At 41.8% G+C, this 21,951-nt stretch overlaps 1 protein-coding gene across 7 annotated transcripts in view; it reads left to right on the top strand.

The window, feature by feature from the left end:
- SYPL1 (synaptophysin like 1) overlaps positions 1 to 8,567 on the top strand; it is a 33,850-nt gene extending 25,283 nt beyond the window's left edge. For 4 of the 7 annotated variants that reach the window (XM_005292367.4, XM_065554098.1, XM_065554069.1 and 1 more), the window contains exons 2-5: positions 101 to 219; positions 1,672 to 1,876; positions 5,468 to 5,656; positions 7,129 to 8,567. In XM_005292367.4, the coding sequence (XP_005292424.2) occupies positions 101 to 219; positions 1,672 to 1,876; positions 5,468 to 5,656; positions 7,129 to 7,260 (645 nt within the window). In that variant the 3' untranslated portion in view covers positions 7,261 to 8,567. The remainder of the gene's footprint in view (positions 1 to 100; positions 220 to 1,671; positions 1,877 to 5,467; positions 5,657 to 7,128) is intronic. The other 3 variants (XM_005292368.4, XM_065554077.1, XM_065554109.1) reach the window with 1 other exon arrangement.
- Positions 8,568 to 21,951: the final 13,384 nt, after the last annotated feature.

Genomic DNA, 21,951 nt, shown 5'->3' with positions numbered 1-21,951 from the left:
ATACACATGTGAATAAATGGTGTCTTCCTCCCATTATGGATGGACTGTACTAGATTTCAGACAGTCTGAGAGCACTAATATATTGTTTCAATTTCTATAGATTTTTTCCATCTTTATTTTTGCCACCTGTGGAGTTTATAAAGGTACAACTACAATTTTAGTTTCTTGTAAAGGTGTTGTGAACAAAACAGTTACAGCTGCTTTTGCTTATCCATTCAGGTGAGCCTATTCTTTCACTTCCTTACTGTCATCACCACTGCCCACTAATTTTATTGGGTTCACTTGTTTCCTCCATATTATAGTGGGTATCTACCTTTTTTTAAGTGCATATCTTATGCTAATTCAAACATCCTGCAATGTATGGTCTGTCTTTGTGAAATCAGGGAACTAACTACTGAAAGCATGTTTGTCTCCATCTCTCTGCAGATTATGTGGATGGGACAAGAAATTATATTGCCAAATTGATACATACACCTTCCTGATGATTATCATGAGCTGAAAGCATGTACTTTAGTGGTGCATGAATCATTAGAACTATCTCTAGACTTTAAAAGAAAGTTACCCTTCATGTTATCTCAATATTAAAGTATTGCTGATTCTTTAAACAGAATTTGAAGGGAATTCTAAAATCTTTAACAGATGCTTTCTATTTTATCTATTGAATAATTCTAATTCCATTGAGAGATCCAATTTAGACTTTTTTCCTTTAGGTATAGCATTTTGCTTAAGTATTGAATAGGAATTGAATAGGGGCATTGTGTGCCCCAGCAGCTGATTTCTATATGAATACAGTCAATTAAGCTTGGTAGTTGCCCATAACAAATTGCAGCAAAGACAGAACAATATTTCTGTGGGAATAGGAGAGGGAGACCAAAAAACACGATTGGAATCCCAGCCAAATATAAACAGCAAGGTTAGGAGAAAAATAGGGAAGGAAGAAGAGTGAAGTTTCCTCCTCTTTCCCAGCATCCAGAAGAAGTCCTAATAAACATAGGCCTCAATCCTGTAAACTGCTTGACAGGTATCGAGGGCTGTAGCTGCGCAGAGCAGGCTGTGGGGTTGGAGCTTTAGCAGATGCTGATGGCTAGTATAAAAGATGCAAGACTCCCTGCCCCAAAGGTGGCATCCCTTTGAGGGGGCAAATTTATTGTGCTGTCCATTCAGTAACCCATGAGGGTTGAGTTGAATCTCTCAGCAGAACTGTTGGGGAGCCTAAACACTTGCATTTACCTACAGCTAATGATGTTGCCCTCTGGCTGGCAAGCTCTTATCTAACTGTTTTAGCTTAGGCTGGCAAACTTAAATGAAGTACAGTTAAATTAGGCTTATTTCCAAATCTGAGTGGCTTAAACAGTGTGATATGTCTTGTGGCAAAATCTAAGTCTTTAAGGTGAGGCAGGGATGTGTATGTGTATGTGTATGTGTATGTGTATGTGTATGTGTATGTGTATGTGTATGTGTATGTGTATGTGTATGTGTATGTGTATGTGTATGTGGAGAGAGAGAGAGTATTATGCCACTTGATTTGCTGGTCAATTTATTCATCTAAAGAATGCCTTATGTAGTGGGAGTGTTGATGGCATTGTTCTCATAAAACACTAAGATACTGAGGTTTCCACTTGTGCAACAAAGTCTTGCTATGGAAAATGCACTGTTTTTTCCCCCCCACAGGTTGAATGCAGCTGTGTTTAGTGCACCAGATCCGACACGATGCAGTGGCACTTGGACTGACTTTCACCTTGTGGGCAACTTCTCCTCTTCTGCACAGTTCTTTGTTACTTTTGCAGTCTTGGTATTCCTTTACTGTATTGCTGCCCTTGTACTATATGTTGGGTACATGCACCTGTATCGGAACACTGGCAAAATCCCATTGATTGTAAGTAACTAACACTAAGCTATTTTAGTCAGTTTTTAAAACCACTGAAAGGAAAAATGATTTCTGCTCAGCACAGGCATGTTTAAGCATTAAACTTAAATTGTCAAGTGGTACAGTGTGGAATGGTTTAAAATCACTTGGGTTTATTAAACATCACTGATTTTTAAAAAAAATCAAGTTACTTCTTTGTAAAATTAAGTTGAAAACTGTTGCCACTACAACTTTAGATTAAAATATAAACAAGCTAAATTTATAAAGGGTACGGCATTTTAAATGCTATTTACTGGAAGGGGTTTTGTATTAAACGTAACAAAAAATGTAAGTGAAAAGGAAAACCAAAGATTAAGGCACAGATCCTGCAAACTCTTTAACTGGTGTGTAACTTACTCACATGAATTCCTCTGACTTCAATGGGACTGCTCATCCTAAAAGCTAAGTACGTGCATAAGTGTTAGATTTACCCCCTGATACTGCCATCTTCATTAACTCAATGAAGTGGCAGAAAATATTATTTCAAAACAAAATAAACTTTTATTGAAACTTGTAAATTTTTAGTGCTGCCACTAAATCAATGATGTTACTATGAATTTGGTACAGAAACAGGCAAACACAAAAATTAATGTTTTGGCTTGTAAAGATTTGTTTTGGGGGTGGGTTTGTTGTGGGGGTTTTTTGGGGGGTGGAGGGTGATAAGTTACTTGGGTGTCTTGTTTTAATGCACCTAATAACACAAGTCGCATTGACTTCAAACTACAAAACTGGACAAAGGAGCGTAGCTTGGTCAAAGCATTTCAGATTTCTTGACTTGTGGAAGTTCAATATATTGAAAGGAGTTGTTGGCTGCAGACCAACTTTATTGCTTATCAGTCTTGTCTGTTTATCGCAGTAAGGACATTAGTGTGGCCCTGGACTTGTTTTGTTTCAGTACAGATAAGCACTTCTTAATAAGAAAACTTCTAATTTGAAATTCGAAGAATTGGGAGAAATGTATAGAACTTCCACTCTACCGTCTTCTCTTTTCCATTTTACAGTCTTAAATTGCTAAAGAACTAACATGTAAATAAAAACTTAAGCCAATTTTAGTTTAAAATTATTATCCTTCTTTAACTGAAATCTGCTGACTAGTCAGCTGTAATCATGAATGGGCATTAAATACTTTACCAGATTGGGAATCTTACTACAAGTATGGCTCCAGAAAACAGGCTTTCCTATTGATTGCTGCAGATAAAATGACTAGAAATATAGGACCTTAACTCTGCAGTTGGGTTTACAATGGTGGCTGGCTGGAGACAATGGGACTTCTGTGGTTTCCAAAGTTCACAAGTACAATCTGATTGCGGAAAGAAGGCCTAAGTCTGCAGTGTGAAATACTTGCAATAAGTTTGACACTTATGTTTTAAGTGTGCTTGTGAAGGTCATCTTATCTTTGATCTTTGCAGAGTGGCTATAATCAGACTTTTGGTTTTTGGCTCTTGCTGCTTAAAATAGCAAAACTAGTAAATTAATTCTTAGTTTAAAGGGTCAGTCAATTTAAATCTCATTTAAATATGAAAATATTTCCCCTACTAGTGTGTCTTTTAACACCTAAGACTACAGAAAAATATTTTGGGCAACTTGACAGCTCCCTGGATATTGTCAATTCTGCAGTTTCCTTTGTGCAGGCTTTTTCACACTGCAATGAGAGACATGTTTGCTTTGTTTTAAAGGCAGTAAGATTTAGGGGTCAGATATACCTCCTAAAACATGGACATTAAATTAAAATTAGAAGTAGTTTTACTTTTTACTACCCAAACTTAAGGCACCATTTGGACAAATTGGAAACTGTGAGGCACAGTGAAAGGACTTGGTGGCCTGGGAGACTATCTGTAAAGGAGGGTCTTGTGGCTAAGGGCTAAACTAGAAAGAGCTATATTAGTATAGTTAAATGGCAAACCTCCACATGTGAATGCAATTTTAACAGTATAAAAATAGTTCTATAGGTATAGCTTTTTTCACTCCCCAAAATGGAATAAGCTATATCTGTATAAGGCACCTTTTAAACCAGTAATGTTGTGCTAGTGCTTATACCAGTATAACTGCATTAGTGTAAAAAAAATTATACCCCTAATTGACATGCTGTTATAGCTCTTCTGGTGGGTCAGGCCTGGGACTTGGCTTGGAACCCAGATATCGGCTTTTCTGTAGACTTTCTGTGTGACCTTAGGCAAGACACTTAATAACGCTCTTCCTGCCTCATGGGGATTTTGTGAAGGTCATCACTAAAGTATAGACAATTCTCTGAATAGTTCGGAGTCTACGTATGGACAACTAAAAACTGCAGCACTTCAAACAGCAGAATGACATTTTTCAGCTCTGTGTACCAGGAGATCTAATATTAAAAATATCAGTACTGTGTTCTCAAGCACAAATTGATTCTCCTGAGCCTCTGTGCCAATTCTAAGTAGGGGTGAAAGTTTAGGATAACTTATCACACTGAACTATACCTAACGTTCTGCCCATGTTTTAAATAACTTTTTGGGGGTGCGGGCCTCCAAATTAGAGAGAAGTGGACTCATCCTATCTGAACTGTGTTGACAAATTGTACAGTCAATTGCTTGACTACGTTTGGTTAGTTCATTATGAAATATACTTGAGACCAAATAACCGGTATCAGTCAGGTGTATTAATGTAGTAGGTACAGGAAAAATGTATACAACACCAATTTCCCCAGAGCAGTCCCATGCAGCAATGTTATGTTCACCTTATACAAAAAGTGTGCTCCCCAAGTTGCACATTTCAGATGGTATTGATTGACTTTATAAGTTACACACTTCTTTACATGTCACTAAAATCCAACCCATCAGTTTGTTCCAGTTCCCTAACTTGTTTTGTTCCTTATCTTTCTTTTGGATACTAGCATTTCAGGCACTGATCTGTGAAGATATTTCTTTCCCTAACTTGCACTAAGACACAGAACGAATGTATCTTGATTTTTGACAAGTTTCCTGTCTGCTTATTCCAAATGCTTGCTTCAGCAAATGCAAGGTGTTCTTGGATACTTGGCATAAGTGAACAGGATTATGGTATAGGAAGTTTAAGCACAACTGCTGGAACCGTAATATAGCCTAATGTTGGTGTTTAATGCACACTAATATATGATGTGAATAATACACACTGTATTATAATATTTTTATATGCTAGCCAGCATATTTTAGTCAACAACTGCTAAGTTAGATGCTTATAACCTTTTTAGTATAGAGGGGGGGGTGTAGACAGTTCTGTAGTCAGTTACAGTACTGGTTCTGTAACTTACTATTTTTCTTTGTGAACACAATATATCTGAGACTGCCTAACTAAATTGGTTTAATATGCTTACACAGGTAAGTCAATGGCTACAGACCTGAAGAAGAGCTGTTTAGCTCAAAAGCTTGTCTTGGACCAACTTTGTTGGTCCACTAAAGATATTACCTCACTCACTGTCTAATAGCTAGATATGCAATGTTGTATCTTGACTGTAAGTCTGATAAAATTTTTCACTTTTCCCTTAACTGGAAAGTGTGTTTAATTCTGTTGTGGAAGTGGTAATTGACTGACAGTTGTCTTTTGTTCTAGGACTTGGTTATTACTGTCATGGCTGCTTTTCTGTGGCTGGTCAGCACTTCAGCCTGGGCTAAGGCACTTACTGATATAAAAATATCCACTGGTCCCAGCATTGTTCAGGAAATTGCATCTTGCAAATTACCAGGAGTAACTTGTTTGTTTGCCTCTGTTACCAGCATGGGAACTCTGAATCTGTCTGTGGTATGTATGTCAAGACTTATAGCATCCTTACCTTGCTTGTATTGCACCTGAACTTGCAATACACACTTGATGGTATTCTATGTTGTGCCCATTTTTAGTTTTACTGAAATTCCATCATGGGTTACCAGTCATGTATGCTATTCATCCTTAAGCAAAGCACTCTGAGGCAGATTAAGGTTTCCTAGGACCCTGGGCCATAGCAAGTGGGGTGAGGGCCTCCCCACCCCTTCCACCTGTGGTCCCGCCCCTATTCTGCACTTGTTCCACCTCCTCCACATATGACCGTGCCCATGGCCCTGCCCATTCTGCCCCCAAATTGCGGCCTCAAGACCAGAGAAGTTCTGTCCCCCTGCTGTGGCCCCAGGCTACAGCAGGTAGCGAGAGCTCCTCCAGTCCTGGGGCTGCAGCCTGGGTCCCTGTGCTGGGGCTTCCCTTGCTCTCTCCCTTCGGCTTCTGCTGGGGATGGGGGGCACTAGGGGCTTCCCCTGCCTCCACACCTGGCATGGCCACCAGGGAATGGGGTTGGGGGAGCAAGGTTGGGAGCATGGGGATTTTCCCCACCTGCCCAGGGCTTTGGGGGTCCCCCAGTTGGCGGAGGCCCCTGAGCACAGGCCTCGGGGGCCCAGTGACTAATCTGCCGCTGAAAGCACTAACCAAAGTAACAGTTGTTTCCTCTTAAAACTGTTCTTGGCAAATCTGTGTAATTGAAAGCCATCTTTCTGCAAATTAGGTCATTTGGGAATCTCTTAAGCTTCCACATTACTTCTCTCCATAGCCACTCTCAGCGAGTGTGAAGAAGCCCCAAGTGGATTTATTTTTTAAGTTCATGTGTGGTGTCTCCGGTAGGAGTAAACTAGATACTGCCTGACTTCTATATCTAGGTGTTGAACATGGCCTTTGTAGAAACTGTTACAAACTTCTCCATATACCCCAAAACAAAGAGACTTAAGGAAAGCTCTTTTTAGGGGCTGGGAATTGCGCAGTATTCTTGTGGTGATGGATAACAAGCTTCTCCCCTACTCTCCCCCTTTATTAAAGCATAAGGAGTGTGGCCAAGAGTACATTGTATTAAACGGTAAGAATCTGGATTCAAAAGTGATCTTGCACTTGCTCACTAGGCCAGTGGAGATCAGGCATGCATTAAGGGATTAAGCACATGCAGTTTCCATTCAGTGAATGGAGGAACTGCATAATTCCTTGCATATTGGTGACCGTGGTCCTACATCTCTATAATGAGGATGCTCGTTAGCCATAACTCTCACTGCTAACTCATGGAGAAATCGGCCTACTAATGAGTAGATCCCTGTGGAAAGAGGATCAATTAACTTAATATTTAAAACACTTTGCAGGTTTAAATCTCTAAAGGAGTGTTGCAAGCCAAACTGTTTGGCTTGCTAGCTTCAAATTTGTGCTCCACAAGAGTTTAATATTATTATATATAGTAATCTATTTTTTTTTTAAACTCCCGCTAGGTTTTTGGATTACTTAACATGATTCTGTGGGGAGGAAATGCTTGGTTTGTATACAAGGAGACCAGCTTGCATAACCCATCAAACTCCACTCCCCAAAGCTCAGGAATCTATCCACCAACAACAGGAATATAATTAGTAAGCTGATGAGGATACTTCATAAAGAGCATCCATTTTGCATCCTACTGCCAACAACTTGGCGTCACTGCAGTTTATTTTTGTAGTAACTAATAGTTTAAACAAATTAATGCTTTCTACTTAAAGCATGTCTCACAGAAATATGGATGTAAATTTTCAAGCATCTTACACTGAAATATATTATGACTCTAAAATGAGTGCAGTTTCTTCATTTAAAAATGTTCAGACCCTCCTAAGTATCTTGGCAAATACTCCCTCACACATACACACCTTTTCAGGAAGTGGTTCTAGTTAACATTTGTGGGAAGAAACTGATTTGGATTCTGTAATGTGACTGATTTCTCAATTGAAAAAACTACTTAGCTTAGGATGTTTGGAATTCCAATATTAAATTTGTCATTCAGAGGTTACCTACTAATAACTTTGCACAGATAAGCTTTCTAAAAAAATTTAGTCATATCTGGTAGCATGATTCTGGCATCATTCTGTAATTTTCTTGTATATTGTTGGTGTGTGGGGGGTTTTTTTTGGGGGGAGGAGGGGGAATCTAGTATAGACAGTTCAATGTCTGTCTGCAAGTACAACATTAGAGACTTGTTGGGTGTTTACATGTTCACTGTAACTACTGCATAATTTGGGACAATCTCCAAAAACACTTAGTAAAGCTGCAAGTCAAACTTCTGTGGCATAATTTAGGAATAGAAGAGTTAAGAAATTAGGTTGGGTGGGGGTGTTTTTGTTTAAGTCTGAGCTATAAAGCATAGTTGTAAGTTTGAGAGATACTGTAGACACTAACGCTGACCCCCATCAGTAAACTTATTGTTTTTGATTTATGGAAATGAGTCCAAACAGAGCAATGGGAGGTGCATAGGACTGTTGTCTACCTAGTGACAGACATCTCCAGCTGTTGTCTCTTATTAATATGTACAAGTCTTAGTTAACACTTGTTTAATAGTCAAATCTTGATCCTGGTAAATAGACAATCTTCCCATGAGAGATTTGTGTAGTCAGACACATCTGACTTACTGTTACCTCATTTATTTCTCCATGTGAATTGTCCAACAAAGATGTCTAAATATTTAAGTTTGCAGACACCATGATAAACAGTTACTGGGGCTATACACTCTAAACAGCAAATATTTCTATAATCTTTCTTTCTTTCAAAGCCAGGACAGGTGTAATGGTACATACATCTCTTGATCTTTGTGTCTTGCCTTAATTGTCTCTTTCCATCTGTAAAGACTTTAAAGCAAAAAAAGTTTACTGGTGCAAGAACAGTCTCTAATAAACATGGATTGCTGTAACTTTTAGTCTATGTACTCATTTTGCTTGCTTCTGTGAGCAGACTTCCCTCACAATTCTACCTCTGGCTGTGTAGAGGAAGAAGCTGCCTGATGGAATGTAGCAGTAAGAGCAGAACCTTGGCCAATGCAGGATAGGGTAGTGTGGTTGGATGGAGAGAGCTAATTGGTAGATCCCCACAAATCTGCAGAGATTTGCTTTATTTCCACAGACCATGTTTGTGGATTGCGAAGCGGATGCGGATACAAATTTTGTATCCGCACAGGGCTCTACTAATTGGGACCCAGTATTTGCAGAACAAACTGGGATAGGGTGAGTAAAGAACCAGGAACACTGAGATTGGACTCTTGCTTCCTTCAGAGTATAGTATGAACCTAGTTTAGGGATGAATGTGAAGCACCCAGATACCATAGGGATAAGCAGCAGAGAGAAGCCCAGCAGAAAATCAATAATTGTCTTCACAGTGGAATTTGAATAGTGTGCAGTAAATAAGACATGTCACACACCCCCCATTAAACATGAGGATAAACAAAATATTGAATCACTGCTTATTAAGTGAGCTATTCATGCTGTGCACTGAATGAGGTAGGGGTCCTGTGGGGGGGGGGGGGGGGGGGAGACTAAGTGATCATGAAATTAAAGACTAATCATAATACAGAAGCACGAAGGGACTGAATTAAAATTGTTCAGGTACCCTGAATTCTGGCATTTCCTAACTCTTCAGGGCTTGACTTTGTAGCCTTAATGTTCTTTTAACCTAATGCTATTTTGTATATTACACACATACAACTACACTATCTTAATGAAAGTTTCTTGCCTAAATTATAAAGCAGCAAGTGTCAAACTAAAGTATAGGTAGTACTCAGTTCATGCTTAAAAAAATGCCCTGTGCAGTCTGAAACTCCTATTGAAAAGTGTGTCCTAAAATGCCCCTCCTCTTTCCTCATGATCCTATACACCCTGCCACACACACATGTATAATCTATTCAGCCCTCATCCTCTCCCTCCAAGGAACGTGGGCTATTACATGAGCCCTGCAAAGCAGTCTGCAAATACTGGCTCTGGTAAGTTTACATGAGTGGAATTTATTTCTTAGCGAGCACTGAGTGTGTGCAGCTAATGGACCCCTGCTCTAACGGATTGCAGCTCCAGCAGTATTACAAATGGAGACAGTTTGAAGTCACCAGGACCCACCCATTTCAGACTTCACAGGTTAAAACCCATGCTTTAACTTTCACCTGGAGGCCAGGACAGATGGTGGGGAATAAAGTGGACAAGCTACTTTCTGCTTCAGCCGGAGTTTGTGGGTGGGGTTGAACAACAGTCCTGCATGGCACAGTAATCCCATGCAGAGGTGATGGATCATTTTGCTAAGGTTCAGGTCCAAAAGTTACAACCATCTAGTTCAGTATAGATAAAAGGTCACCTTTGTCACTACCACTGTTATCTGGCCATTGCGGTGATACGTAAATACATGGCAAATTATGTGAAAATGTGTATATTACAGTATACTCTTGGATGCTTATATGGTGTTAGGTACAGCTTGGAGTATCTTTATTAGAATTAAAAGCTCACTGCCAAATATTTGATTATAAATATAATTGGACACTATTTTAAGTGCTCTAACTTCAGCAGGCCCCCAAGAGCTCCTTGGAGATATGATTTCTGTGCTGTTGGGCTTCTCCTTCCTCACTTCACCCCTTCCAACAACTTAATTCTCCATTTGCAATACTTAATCTAGTGCCAGCTCCATTCTCCCCAAGCCTGGTTCCATTCCCCTTCATTATTCACTCTCTGATACTTCACAGGTGATAGTCCTATCTAAACCACTTTACATATAGGAGAATGTGAATGAAAGCTTGGGCAGAGTGTAAAGGAAATTACTGTAGCAACACAGTTGCAGAAAACCCTAGTCAGACACTTTTCTAAATCAAACTGGGCCACGTTTGAAGTAATCAAGCACTCCTACAGTCAAGTAACCTAAGCCAAGGACTTGACTTTTCAGCAGTTGTTATTATTCATTCAGGCTCGCTGCCAAAGTTTAGTTCTGTCACCACCTTTTCTATATATACCCATTAAATGTTTGCAGGTTAAATATCCTTTTTCAACTTTAACCCAAAATCTCTATTTGTATATATTTATATTTTAAAAACTCCCTTATCAAAGCCTAACACCAATAGAAAAGTTGTCATGAATTTACCTTAAAAAGATTCCAAGGGGAACTTTTTAAAAACAAACATTCCCCTGACATCTTTACACCTTAAGCAGTGCATTATTCTGCTGGTAAATGAGAATTTACTTTTATATTTTTTGCTTATACTGATGGATATGCACAAAGGAAACAAATAGTATAAACAGTGAAAAGTGAAGTCAAATTTTTAAATTCTTTGTTTTTACCCCAACTGTGTCCCTTTAAATTTAATCCCCAACATTTACCCAGCAAGGCCCCAAACTTGCAAACATTTTATACTGTGCTTAAGTGTGCTTAACTTGACTGATTTCAACAGGACTATTCACTATAATGTTCACAATAATGCTAATCGGCATGATTACAGGATTGGTCACAAGGAAGTAGAATTTATTAAATTAGTGCATGCAGCATTGGCATTTTGGAAATAACCTGCAGGTGGAATTAAGCTGAGGGCCCGTCTTTGCTACCCACCAGATCGGCGGGTAGCAATCGATCTATTGGGGATCGACTTATTGCATCTAGTGAAGACGCAATAAAATCGATCCCCGATGGCTCCGCCGTGGACTCCGGAAATCCACCGCGGCAAGAGGCGGAAGCGGAGTTGATGGCGGCATGGCAGCGGTCAACTCGCTGCCGTCCTCACAGCCAGGTAAGTTGACCTAAAATACGCAACTTCAGCTACGCTATTCACGTAGCTGAAGTTGCGTATCTTAGGTCGACCCCCCTGCCCCATAGAGTAGACCTAGCCTGAGTGTTGTCCAGTGTTGATTCTTTCCCTGTAATGAAATATGGGAAAGCAACTTGCTGTAACTCTGTTTTAAAATGGTTCCCTAAAGAGTCACTACTGTTGTTTGTCAGTAGCACTCACCATTAGGTGGGTACTTTTCAAATATAAGAGAAGGCATGTTCCAAAGAGTTTGCATGCTGAAAGATGGACAGACAAAACAGTAGAGGAAAAGGCTTAAATTATTTATTTATTTTTTGTAAAATAAATGGATTTTCACTAAGTGCCCACAACCTAGCTGTAATTAGTGGGTTGTGACAAAGTGAAATAATAAATATTTAAAAAAAATTTTTTTTAAATTTTAAAAAAATGTAAATGTGTATATTACAGTATACTCTTGGATGCTTATATGGTGTTAGGTACAGCTTGGAGTATCTTTATTAGATTTAAAAGCTCACTGCCAAATATTTGATTATAATTTTTTTTTTTTTTTAATAAATGTTCTTTTGGCCTCAAACATTAACTGCTAAATACAAATGCACATTGTCAAGGAATCCCTGGCACCAAGTAATTCAACTGCCTAAGTTGCTTATTTTATTTGTAAGAAAACCAGTTCATTTTTAAACTAATTACTTCAGGACACAAGAAGTTTAATACAACTAAATGTCAATAGGTCACAGCTCCCACAGATTTTGACTCTCAGCTGCAATGAAGTCTGCTCCGTGTGACATCTATTCCAGGGTAAGTAAGACAAGTTTTAACAGAGGCTCTTATATAACAGGGGTAAGTGGATCTGAGTCACTCTCTCCTTCCCAGAATAAACATCAGCTGCTTAGCTTTCCATGGCTTTCTGTTCCCCTGCTTGCACTGGCTCTCTGGAGGAGTCCTGCAAATTGAGGAGGAAGAATTCAAGGCATCATGCCACAGTAGCAGTCAGCCTCTGGAGGGTTGCTGGATGGAAAAGGAACTGCCCTCATTTGCCCAGGAAGCTCACAGGTGGTGGGAAGCCAGTCCTTGTCATTTTGCCTTTGAAGTTACATCACCTTTGTGCTGGCAGCTGTGAAATGTTTTTGTGTCTTGTTTACGCACTTGTTAAAAGGACCCTCCACTGGCTGAATAGCTTTTTTTTCTGACTGCACAAGAAGCACTGAAACTAATAGGAAATGTATAGAGGGCCCGATTGTATCATTCTGACAGAACAAAAGAGCTGGAAAGCTGCCAGATCGCTCTAGGTGAGATTCTCTCAGCATAGGGTATCTCTAGCTGGCAGCAATTTCTCCAGCATCTGTCAGGGTAGGGAGGCTTCTTTTAAAAAACAAACAAACCAACAACAAGGAGTCCGGAGGCACCTTAAAGACTAACAGATATATTTGGGCATAAGCTTTTGTGAGTAAAAAACCCATTTCTTCAGATGCAGGCATTATATAATGACACATGAAGAGAAGGGAATTACCTTTTTTTTTGGTCAGGAGGGTGAAAATCCTCTTGCTCATCACCTTTGTTCCAGCTTCCTCTAGTGAATCGTCATGTAAGGGAACTAATGCTTATTAAGCACCTTTAAAAGAGTGAAACAGAAGATCTGAGGTATGAAAACACTTTGGAAGAAAGGGAGATTGGTGTGGAGCAGTATGCAGGTTCCTTCAAATCTCAAAACCAACCCTAGGGAATAGGTAACACCTTTCATTTTTACTGTATCAAGTATATTTCAATGTCATTGGTAAAATATACACACACACACACACACGTATGTGTTCTAATGGTTATAACAGGAAACTAGGAGTCAAGATTTCTGAGTTCTATTCTGAAATAGCACGTTTCTTTCAGTTCATTGGATGGGGTGCCAGTTCCAAAGGGTTTGGCAGAACTCATCAGGGCTCTTTCTACCCAGAAGTTTTGCTATACATCACAGGTTTCATTATGAAATCCATCCAGAGCCAGGAAACACTGTTTTAAACCCTTTGTACTCATCTGGGGATAACAAAAGGCTTTGTTTCTAATTTCAACAACAGGATTATGGAACCCAAAAGAGTTGTACACTAAACGGGGCTAGTTGCATTTCCATTTCAAACCCCGAACTAGCAGAGCGTTGCATGGGCTGCAGTTTTTTGAAAGAGTCCTCCAGTCAGGGCCTCTGACCCCTTTTGAGACTGCTCTGATGTGTAACATAGAGGGATCTCCTGCTGCAAGAGAGAAACAAAATTATTACATTCCAGAAGAACCCATTTCCTATAGAAAGGGGGCATCGCACACATCCCCAGGTACAGGAGGCTTGGGTAGAAATGGGCCGAGACAGAGCCTGATTCACTGTTCCCCCGCACCTGGTGTGGTCACCTGGGTCTAAATCAGAACAGCAGAATTGTACTCTCTCTCTGTACTGGTGTAGATGACTGCACAAGGCACAGGGCAACTGCCAATTGCTTTTGCAATTTTTATGGCTCATTTTGATTGCATTTCACACGGTCTCTGTATCTGCCAGGATAAATGGCTTCTCTTCTTTTTTTATATTTGTATCCGTGAGATTCTAAAAATTCCCTATATAGTTGCTGGTGCTTTTTGTTATGACCAAGGAAGATCTGCGGGATCATTTGAAGCCACCACTCATCCCTCCACAGCTTCAAAAGCACACATTTCCTTCTGTGGTAAATCAGTGGAAACCACTCATACATGGCTTTGTTGGGTGGATGTACCAGGCTGCACGAAGATGATTTTGTCATTAAATATTAAGGGCCAGATTCTCAGCTAGTGTCAATTGGCATGGCTCCACTGATGGATTGATGCCCGCTGAGGATCTGGCCTTAAATATTCTAGTTCAAGCAAAGCATGTAACTGGGAAAGCAGTAAAGGAAACATACCAAGTAGCTGGAAAAAAAACCATATTGTCTGATGCTGTGCAGTGTCTCCTTTGTCTATAAGCTTGCTTTGAATAAGAGTTTTTCATCAGGAACATCCTTATTAAACCAGACATTCTGGTTTAGCTCCATCAGAAGAAATGTTATGCATGGAACTCCCTGCCTGAGCAAATCTGATAGGCCTCTGACTATCGGATTTGTGCAAATCTGACAGGCAGTTTAGTGGTCTGAGCTGTACAAAAAGATGCTATTATGACTTCAAATTAAAATAGTCATGTTCTTACACAAACATCTATTATACTGTTGTACAACAGAAGCTACACAGTTCAGAAGGACCAGCATTGGCTTAGGAACTTGCACAGATGTGAAGTAGTTAATAGTCTCACTGGAATAACACACATTTTGCATCATGAAAACAGCACATTATTAAACTGCACATTTCACTTTAATGCATATCAAACTAGATAACAGGAAAGAATTCCCTGAAACAAAACGTAAAGTTCTGAGAAGAGATGAGGAAGTAACACACTAATAATGGATTCAATGCAGAACCACAGAGATGAGCCCCTTTGAACTATGGAAAAGTTCAGGTCTGAACTCCTGATTATGTTTCCCGTAGTGTCCACAATGTGATAGTCCTTTCAAGACACATCTAACCACAGTGGGGAGCAAAGTATCCTCCTCCTATTAATTGACCTGGTGTTTGTACAGCCCGTAGCACAATGGGAGTCCTTGTCCATGACTGAGGCATCTTGGCATTATGATAATACAAATAATAATAACTCCTGAGAGGAACGCCTGTAAGTGCAGGAAATCATTGCTGTTGATGCCCACCAACATGTGATCCTTATTTACCTAATAAGGAAGAGGCAGGTATGAGCCAATAGTCCAGTTTTGTGCATTTAATCTGAATTTTTAAAATCTATAACTTCACTGCAGCTGTCTGCTTTTTAGCATGTGGGCTAATTACCTCCTCAGCTGTAGGTAGTTGCAGGGTCTCTGCAAACAGAGTGGATTCTGTGGCTTTTTTCTTCCATGGACCTTGAACCTAATGCACCAGTGTCCCCCACCATGTGCAGATATTTACAGTGATTGTAAAGTGGGTGCAGTATGTTACCAAAGCAGAATGGCAGATTTTACAGCCACATTTCATCAGCATAAATGACTGTGTGAGGTACAGTGCTATGGAAAATCAAGCTCCTTGTCTGTAATATGGCTGACACCATGTGTAATGCTCTACTGCTACAGCGAGTTAAAAGATACATAATCTGCCAGGCAACAAGGTAAGACTCTGCAGAATTAATTAAGACTGAGTCCATGCTGAAGGATGTGTGGCTGCTTTCCTATTTTGCTGAGTGGATAAGTTTATACTGATAGTTGTGGAGAGAAACTGGAATGCCCTAGTACTGTTATTCCCTTTCCCGATTCAACAATAGTGCATGATCCTCCCACAACCGAGTGATGTCACTATTAATTCAGCCCAGGCTGTGTGAGAAATCTCTGAGCATATCTGCCTTTGCTCCAGCTTGCTTCTGACATTGTATGAGTGCCCACCCCCATGTGCAGATATTCCTATGTCTATATTAATGTAGTGAGACTTGCTTTCAGTGCTTTTATTCCTTTCTCTCTCACTCTCTCTCACACACACACACACACACACACACACACACACACACACACACACACACACACACACACACAATTATATCTATCACTTCAGATGAAATCTTATTTCTTAACAAAGATTTATTAATACAGTGTAAACTGCTGCCAGGTTTCTTCTCCTCTGGAACTAAGGATGTTGTCAAGTGGCTAAATTTACCCAGCAAAGCTAAGAGTTGCTGCTGAAGGTAAAACTGTATTTCCACAGATTAGGGTGGCATTGAAACCATTTTAAATTCTGAGAAGCTGATTCACTGCAGCAGTGGCCATGCACCTTGTGCACTCACACCAGTGCAAATCAAGTGTAAAACACACTCATTCAGATTGTGTAATATTTTACACATTCTTTGCACTAGTGTAAGTGGCTACACAATAGGGTTACCATATGTCCTCTTTTTCCCGGACACGTCCGGCTTTTCGGCACTCAAACCCCCGTCCGGGGGGAATTGCCAAAAAGCCAAACATGTCCGGGAAAATGGCGGCTCTGTTTAAGAGCCGAGCTGCCCGAGCGCTATGGGCTTCAGGCAGCCCCCTTGCCTCCGGACCTCAGCCGCCGGCAGGGCACTTCCCCTCCCGGGCTCCGGCGGCGCAGGGTCCGGAGGCATGGGGGCTGCCCGAAGCCGGTAGCGCTGGCTTGGGCAGCTCGGCTCTTAAACAGAGCCGAAGAGTCAGGGGAGGAGCAGAGCCTCCAGCCGCGGCGGAGCCCGGGAGGGGAAGTGCCCGGCTGGGGGCGCAGGGTCCGGAGGCAAGGGGGCTGCCCGAAGCCCAAGCGCTACCGGCTTCACAGTTTGCCGGGCAGCCCCCAGACCCTGCACCCCCAGCTGGGCGCTTCCCCTCCTGGGCTCCAGCTGCGCTGGGGAAGCGCCGGCCGGGGGCGCAGGGTCTGGAGGCTGCCCGGCAAACCGTGAAGCCGGTAGCGCTTGGGCAGCCCTTTCCGCGTGGCTGGGAGTGGGAGGGAGGAGGGGGCGGAGTTAGGGCAGGGAAGGGGCGGAGTTGGGGTGGGGCTGGGGGGGTGGAGAAATGGGCGGGGCCAGGGCCTGTGGAGGGTCCTCTTTTTTTTATTTGATAGATATGGTAACCCTACTACACAAGGTTTCAGGGCAATAGTGAATTAGGCCCTAAACCACTAATGTGTCCCCACATTCCTGGAATAAGAACAAGAGCTGACTGGCAAGCCTGGTTTAGGGCCTGATCCAAAGCCCTTGGAAAGACTCCCATTACCTTCAGTGAACTCGGGATCTGGACCTAGATCATCTGAGTAAGGATTTTTACTTACCAGAATTTTAATTAACTGAGAATTGTGTGCAGTGCCACAAACTGAAGTCAAGTGATGGGGATATGGGCTTTTCTCCGTAGGTGTGCGCACGCGCGCGCACACTCTCTCTCTCTCTCTCTCTCTCACCCCCCCCCCACACACAATCTCTCACACATTTCCCCAACACACACACACTGTTTCTGTATCTTCCCCCCCCCCCCATCCACACACACACTCACACACTCTCCCCCTTCTCCCCCCCACATACACTTCAGTTGAAAACCAGCTGGCAATCTGGTAGGATGCCCCTGGAATGACCGGATTGAGAAACCTGATGCTGTACCTTCCCCAGGAGGCATTGCAAACCCTTCCCAAAGCAGCCTGTGGCCAGTTGAACCATGGGATAGCTACTCACAATGCACTGCTCTCTGTATTGATGCAAGAGCTGCTCGTGTGGATGTGCTTTGCCGACACAAGGAAAGTAGTGTGGATATGCAACAGCAGTTTAATTAAAGCAGCATAACTTTTGTGGACAAAACTCTGTAGTGTAGACCTTAGTCTTTTAACCCTGTGAAAATTGGGTGTGGAACACTTCCATGCTGGCCCGGTAGAGTTTTACACCTACTTTACACAAATGATAAATAATTAATTGGTGGAACATAGGAGGAAATCAGGCCTATAGTCTGTATCCGATTTAAGGAAGGATTTGATTAGGTCTGATTAATTGGAAAGCTTAATAGAAAGTGGAGAGAAATATAAACACTTGCTATATCACATTAGTGAAGGTAACTCAGTTTATTCTGAGGTAGCTAATGGGATCACCAGTTCACAGAAGGCAAAGAAAGACTCTGTTCTACTGGCTGCCATCTCTTGGTATCCAAAGCCCCTTCATTTTCCCCAGCTTTTTTTAAGAGCATGATTCTAGAGATTTCAGCTCACATGATAGCCATGGAAAGCATGATGACCCTACATATTCATCACTTACTGCCTCTCTCCCACTATCACATGCACACCTTAGCCTCTCTCTCTCTCTCTCTCATTGGGTTACCTCTCAAGAGAATGTGTTACACTTGGCATGCCTTCCATATCTAATTTTATATCTACACAATCTCCTTTTTTACATAAAAAAATGACTGATCAGTTTCTTCCATTATTAACCTGATGTACCACTGGGGGTCACCATTGTTCCATAAAACTTAAAACAACCCAGTATTTGTGGGCTCTTGCCAGTCGTTTTTCCATCAGCACGTCTCATATCTCTGGCAGTACCATGGGCACCCTTGGGCTATGAATTGTTAATTCCTGAGAAATGCTATGACTCAAACCACAGGGTTACTTCCCTTGAAAATTGTAAAGATCATTCTATTTCCTCCCCTTCTGCTTCAAAGAGCAGTACGTTCTCGAGAAGGGAATGAGTGCAGCAATGCACACAGGACGAGATGAATCTGCTGGTAACATTTACCTGCTTTCCCTGAGGTTGTTGGGTAGTTCTATTATGAAGCATTTGGTGCCTGCTTAGATGCGGCAGGATAAATGTGCTTTTAGATTGAAGTACAGAGTGAGGTACATCCGTTCCTTCCAGGCTCTCATCTGGCACATTTGTAACCACAAAGACAATACATTCTGAGATCACAGTTCACCAGGTGATGCTGCTGTGGCATTTAAAGCCTCTCTGCTTTCTAAATAAGAAGACTTTTTCTTTACAATTCACTCAGAAAAGTCCATCTACTGCTTGGAACAAGAACTTGGAAAATGAACCTTTAAAATGTGGGGATGGGAACCAATCTGTGGGACATGGACGAAGAGCCTGATCCTGAAAGGACCTGGGTAACTGAAACTCCCACAGACCACAAAGGAAGCTACAGAGGAGCTCAGCACATCTTAGGGTCCGGCCAAACCGTAAAAAAGGCCTGCTAGCCCAAAGGCTGTGGTGAAATACTTCCTTCAAAAGTTTAAGGAATTGAGGTTGGCCTGTGTGTATGTGTTTGGCTGAAACAGTGCAAAGGATTACAGGATATAGTGTTGGGGGGGCGGGGGAGAAGGTGGTGTGAGCCATGGGTGGGAAAAGGTGGGGACACCTAAAGGGACATGATCAAGAGGGGGTGGGAAATAAAAATCTGGTTTTGGGCAAAGTAATGTCTTGTAGATGAAACTCACCCATGTGGAGAGGGCCAGCCCAAGGCCCAGGCTCCATATATTGGAATGTGAAATGGTACTCAAAGTGTGCATGGACATTGGGCTGAAGCTCTGCACAGAGGTGAATTACACTTCCCTGTGTTACTAATAACTTAAGGCTTGAATCTCCCTCCCCCCTCTCCCGCCCCCCCCCCCCCCCCCCGCCACACACCTCTATGCCAGGTACATATGGGTGGTTTGTAGTTTGCACATCAGTGCATCCATGGACAGCTCCATTAGGAGCCAGGAGTCCACTCTGGGAGAAAATGCTATGGGGTTGGTACTGTGACACTCTCCCCAAATGGACTTTCCTCCACTGGGTGCCTTCTGCCAAAGTTCCACTGGTGGAATCTGGCCCTTGGACTAAGTCTTGAGATTGTCAAAGCCACCAAGGGGATATAGATGTCCGTTTCCCGTTAATTTCCCAAGTTCCCCATCTGGCTTTGAAAATCTTGGCCTAAACTAGGGTATTTAAGATTTCTTCCATTTATGCAGTATGTTTAATTTTGCACTTGACTCTTCTAGGACAGCAAACCTAGCTGAGTCAGTCTATATTCAATGTCATATCCCCGTGGCCTGTTCCCATATGCTAGCACAGTGCTGCAGATAGAAGTTGTTCCTACCACCAGGGAATGTTAAGCTCTGGGAGGCGAGGGAACTGTTTGAACTGAAATGTACTCTCTTAAAAAACAAACAAAAAAACTCGCACGTTTTTATTCAGAGCAGCTTTAGTGGTACCCTTCTTGATATCAAAACCTAACCTTTGGTCTTAAATGACTTGTGCTCATGTTGGCTTTCCCTGTAGTTCTAGTGTCCTCATCAGATTTGACCATGGTTGTATTTATCCTCAAGAAACACCCAACAAAGGAAACAGCTACACAGGAGCAAAAAAGATTTTTAGTTTGGTTGGTCAAAAAAACCTCCAGAAACCCTACCCGAAAAGAGCCATGGCTAAGCCACACGGAATAGGAAGTATCACTGCTTGAAGAATGACCGATGCCTCACCACTGTGAGAGAAGCCGCTCTCTGGACAACCCCTATGTAAAGACTAGAGCTGCCATGATCCGGAGTCCTGGGTTCTATTTCTGACACTGCCAGTCACTTGCTTTATGCCCTTGAGCTTAGACAATCTGTGTCTCAATTTCCCTATTTGTAAAATGCAGTTCATGAGACTAACCTGCCTCATGGTTATCATTAATATTTGTATTTCAGAGGCACTCAATCGGGGAGCTGTACAGACATGCAGTAAAAGGCCGTCTCTGCCTCTGCCAGCTTATAATCTTGGTTAAAACAGGTGTAAAAAGTGGACGAAACAAATAAATGAGGTGGGATTGGGAAAGGATGATTTAATAATCAGGGGTGCTGGAACAATTTGTATAGTGGGGGTTCTGAGAGCCATTGAGCTGAACTGTAAACTCCGTATATAATGGAAACCACTTCAAGCCAGGAGGTGTGGTAGCACCCCCTCTCCCCTTGCACTGCTAGTTCCAGCAATTATGGTAATAATAATACAGCTATGGTTTTGTGTGGATTAGCTGTGTATGCAACATATTGGCCAGATGCCTGGTCATCACAATTGTGTTGTAACTGATTAATCAAAGCTTGTAACATGCTTTGAGATCCTTGTATCAAACGTGCTATAGAAGTGGAAGGTATTAAGTATAGGGCTATGTAAGATCCCGAACATCATTTTGCAATACGTCTCTGCGCCACATACAACAGCATTTGAAATAACTTCTGAGGAATATAAATGAGAATACAGTAGTACATTAATACAGCATGCATGATCCCATCATTTTAACAGGGCTAATAGTGCTACCATGTTATGCTATAATAGAGACAGGTAAGTCAGAAATGCATTTTCCATCTCCTGTCTGAGGTTGTTTCAATGGCAGAATGTGGCTTTGGGTTTTGTTTGGGGGTGGCTTTTTGGGGGGTAGGGGGGGAGACTTGCAATGTTCCTCATTAAATACACTGCTATACCATTACATTAAAACACCCGCTGTGTCTACACTACAGCCATCTGCTGGCATAGCTGTTGGTCCGGGGTGTAAAGAAGTTTGTTCTCTGACAGGTGGACCAGCAAATGTCCTTAGCGTAGAAACTGCACATTTACCAGTACAACCTGTTTCTCTCATGGGGGTGGTTTCGCTCTGCTGGTACAAAGCACACCCGCAGTAGAAGCATTGCCAGTTTAGTACACCAGTAAGGTGTTCCTAGTGTAAATATTGCCTTAGCAACCATCTGATTATCTCCAGCTATAGTCTACTGAAAGGTATTGGGGAAATAAACAAAACTCTTCAAGTGGAGTACGGCCTTGACAAGAATATGTTGGCAAATATCAGCCTCTCTTGATTCCAGTAACTTAATTTGGGACTCAGGTCTGATTTTAAACATCAGTGTTCGCTGGGTCAATTAACAGTGGAAGGAGCATACGAGTAGTGGCCATTGGCTGGAGCATCCCAGATGGGTGTGGGAACCCCACATCAGACTATTTCATAGCTCAGGGGTGAAAGCAACCCTCTGAGAG

The sequence above is a fragment of the Chrysemys picta genome, chromosome 1 (genome assembly GCF_011386835.1).
Source record: "Chrysemys picta bellii isolate R12L10 chromosome 1, ASM1138683v2, whole genome shotgun sequence".
NCBI classification, from domain to species: domain Eukaryota; kingdom Metazoa; phylum Chordata; order Testudines; family Emydidae; genus Chrysemys; species Chrysemys picta.
This window is presented reverse-complemented; position numbering and strand designations above follow the sequence as displayed.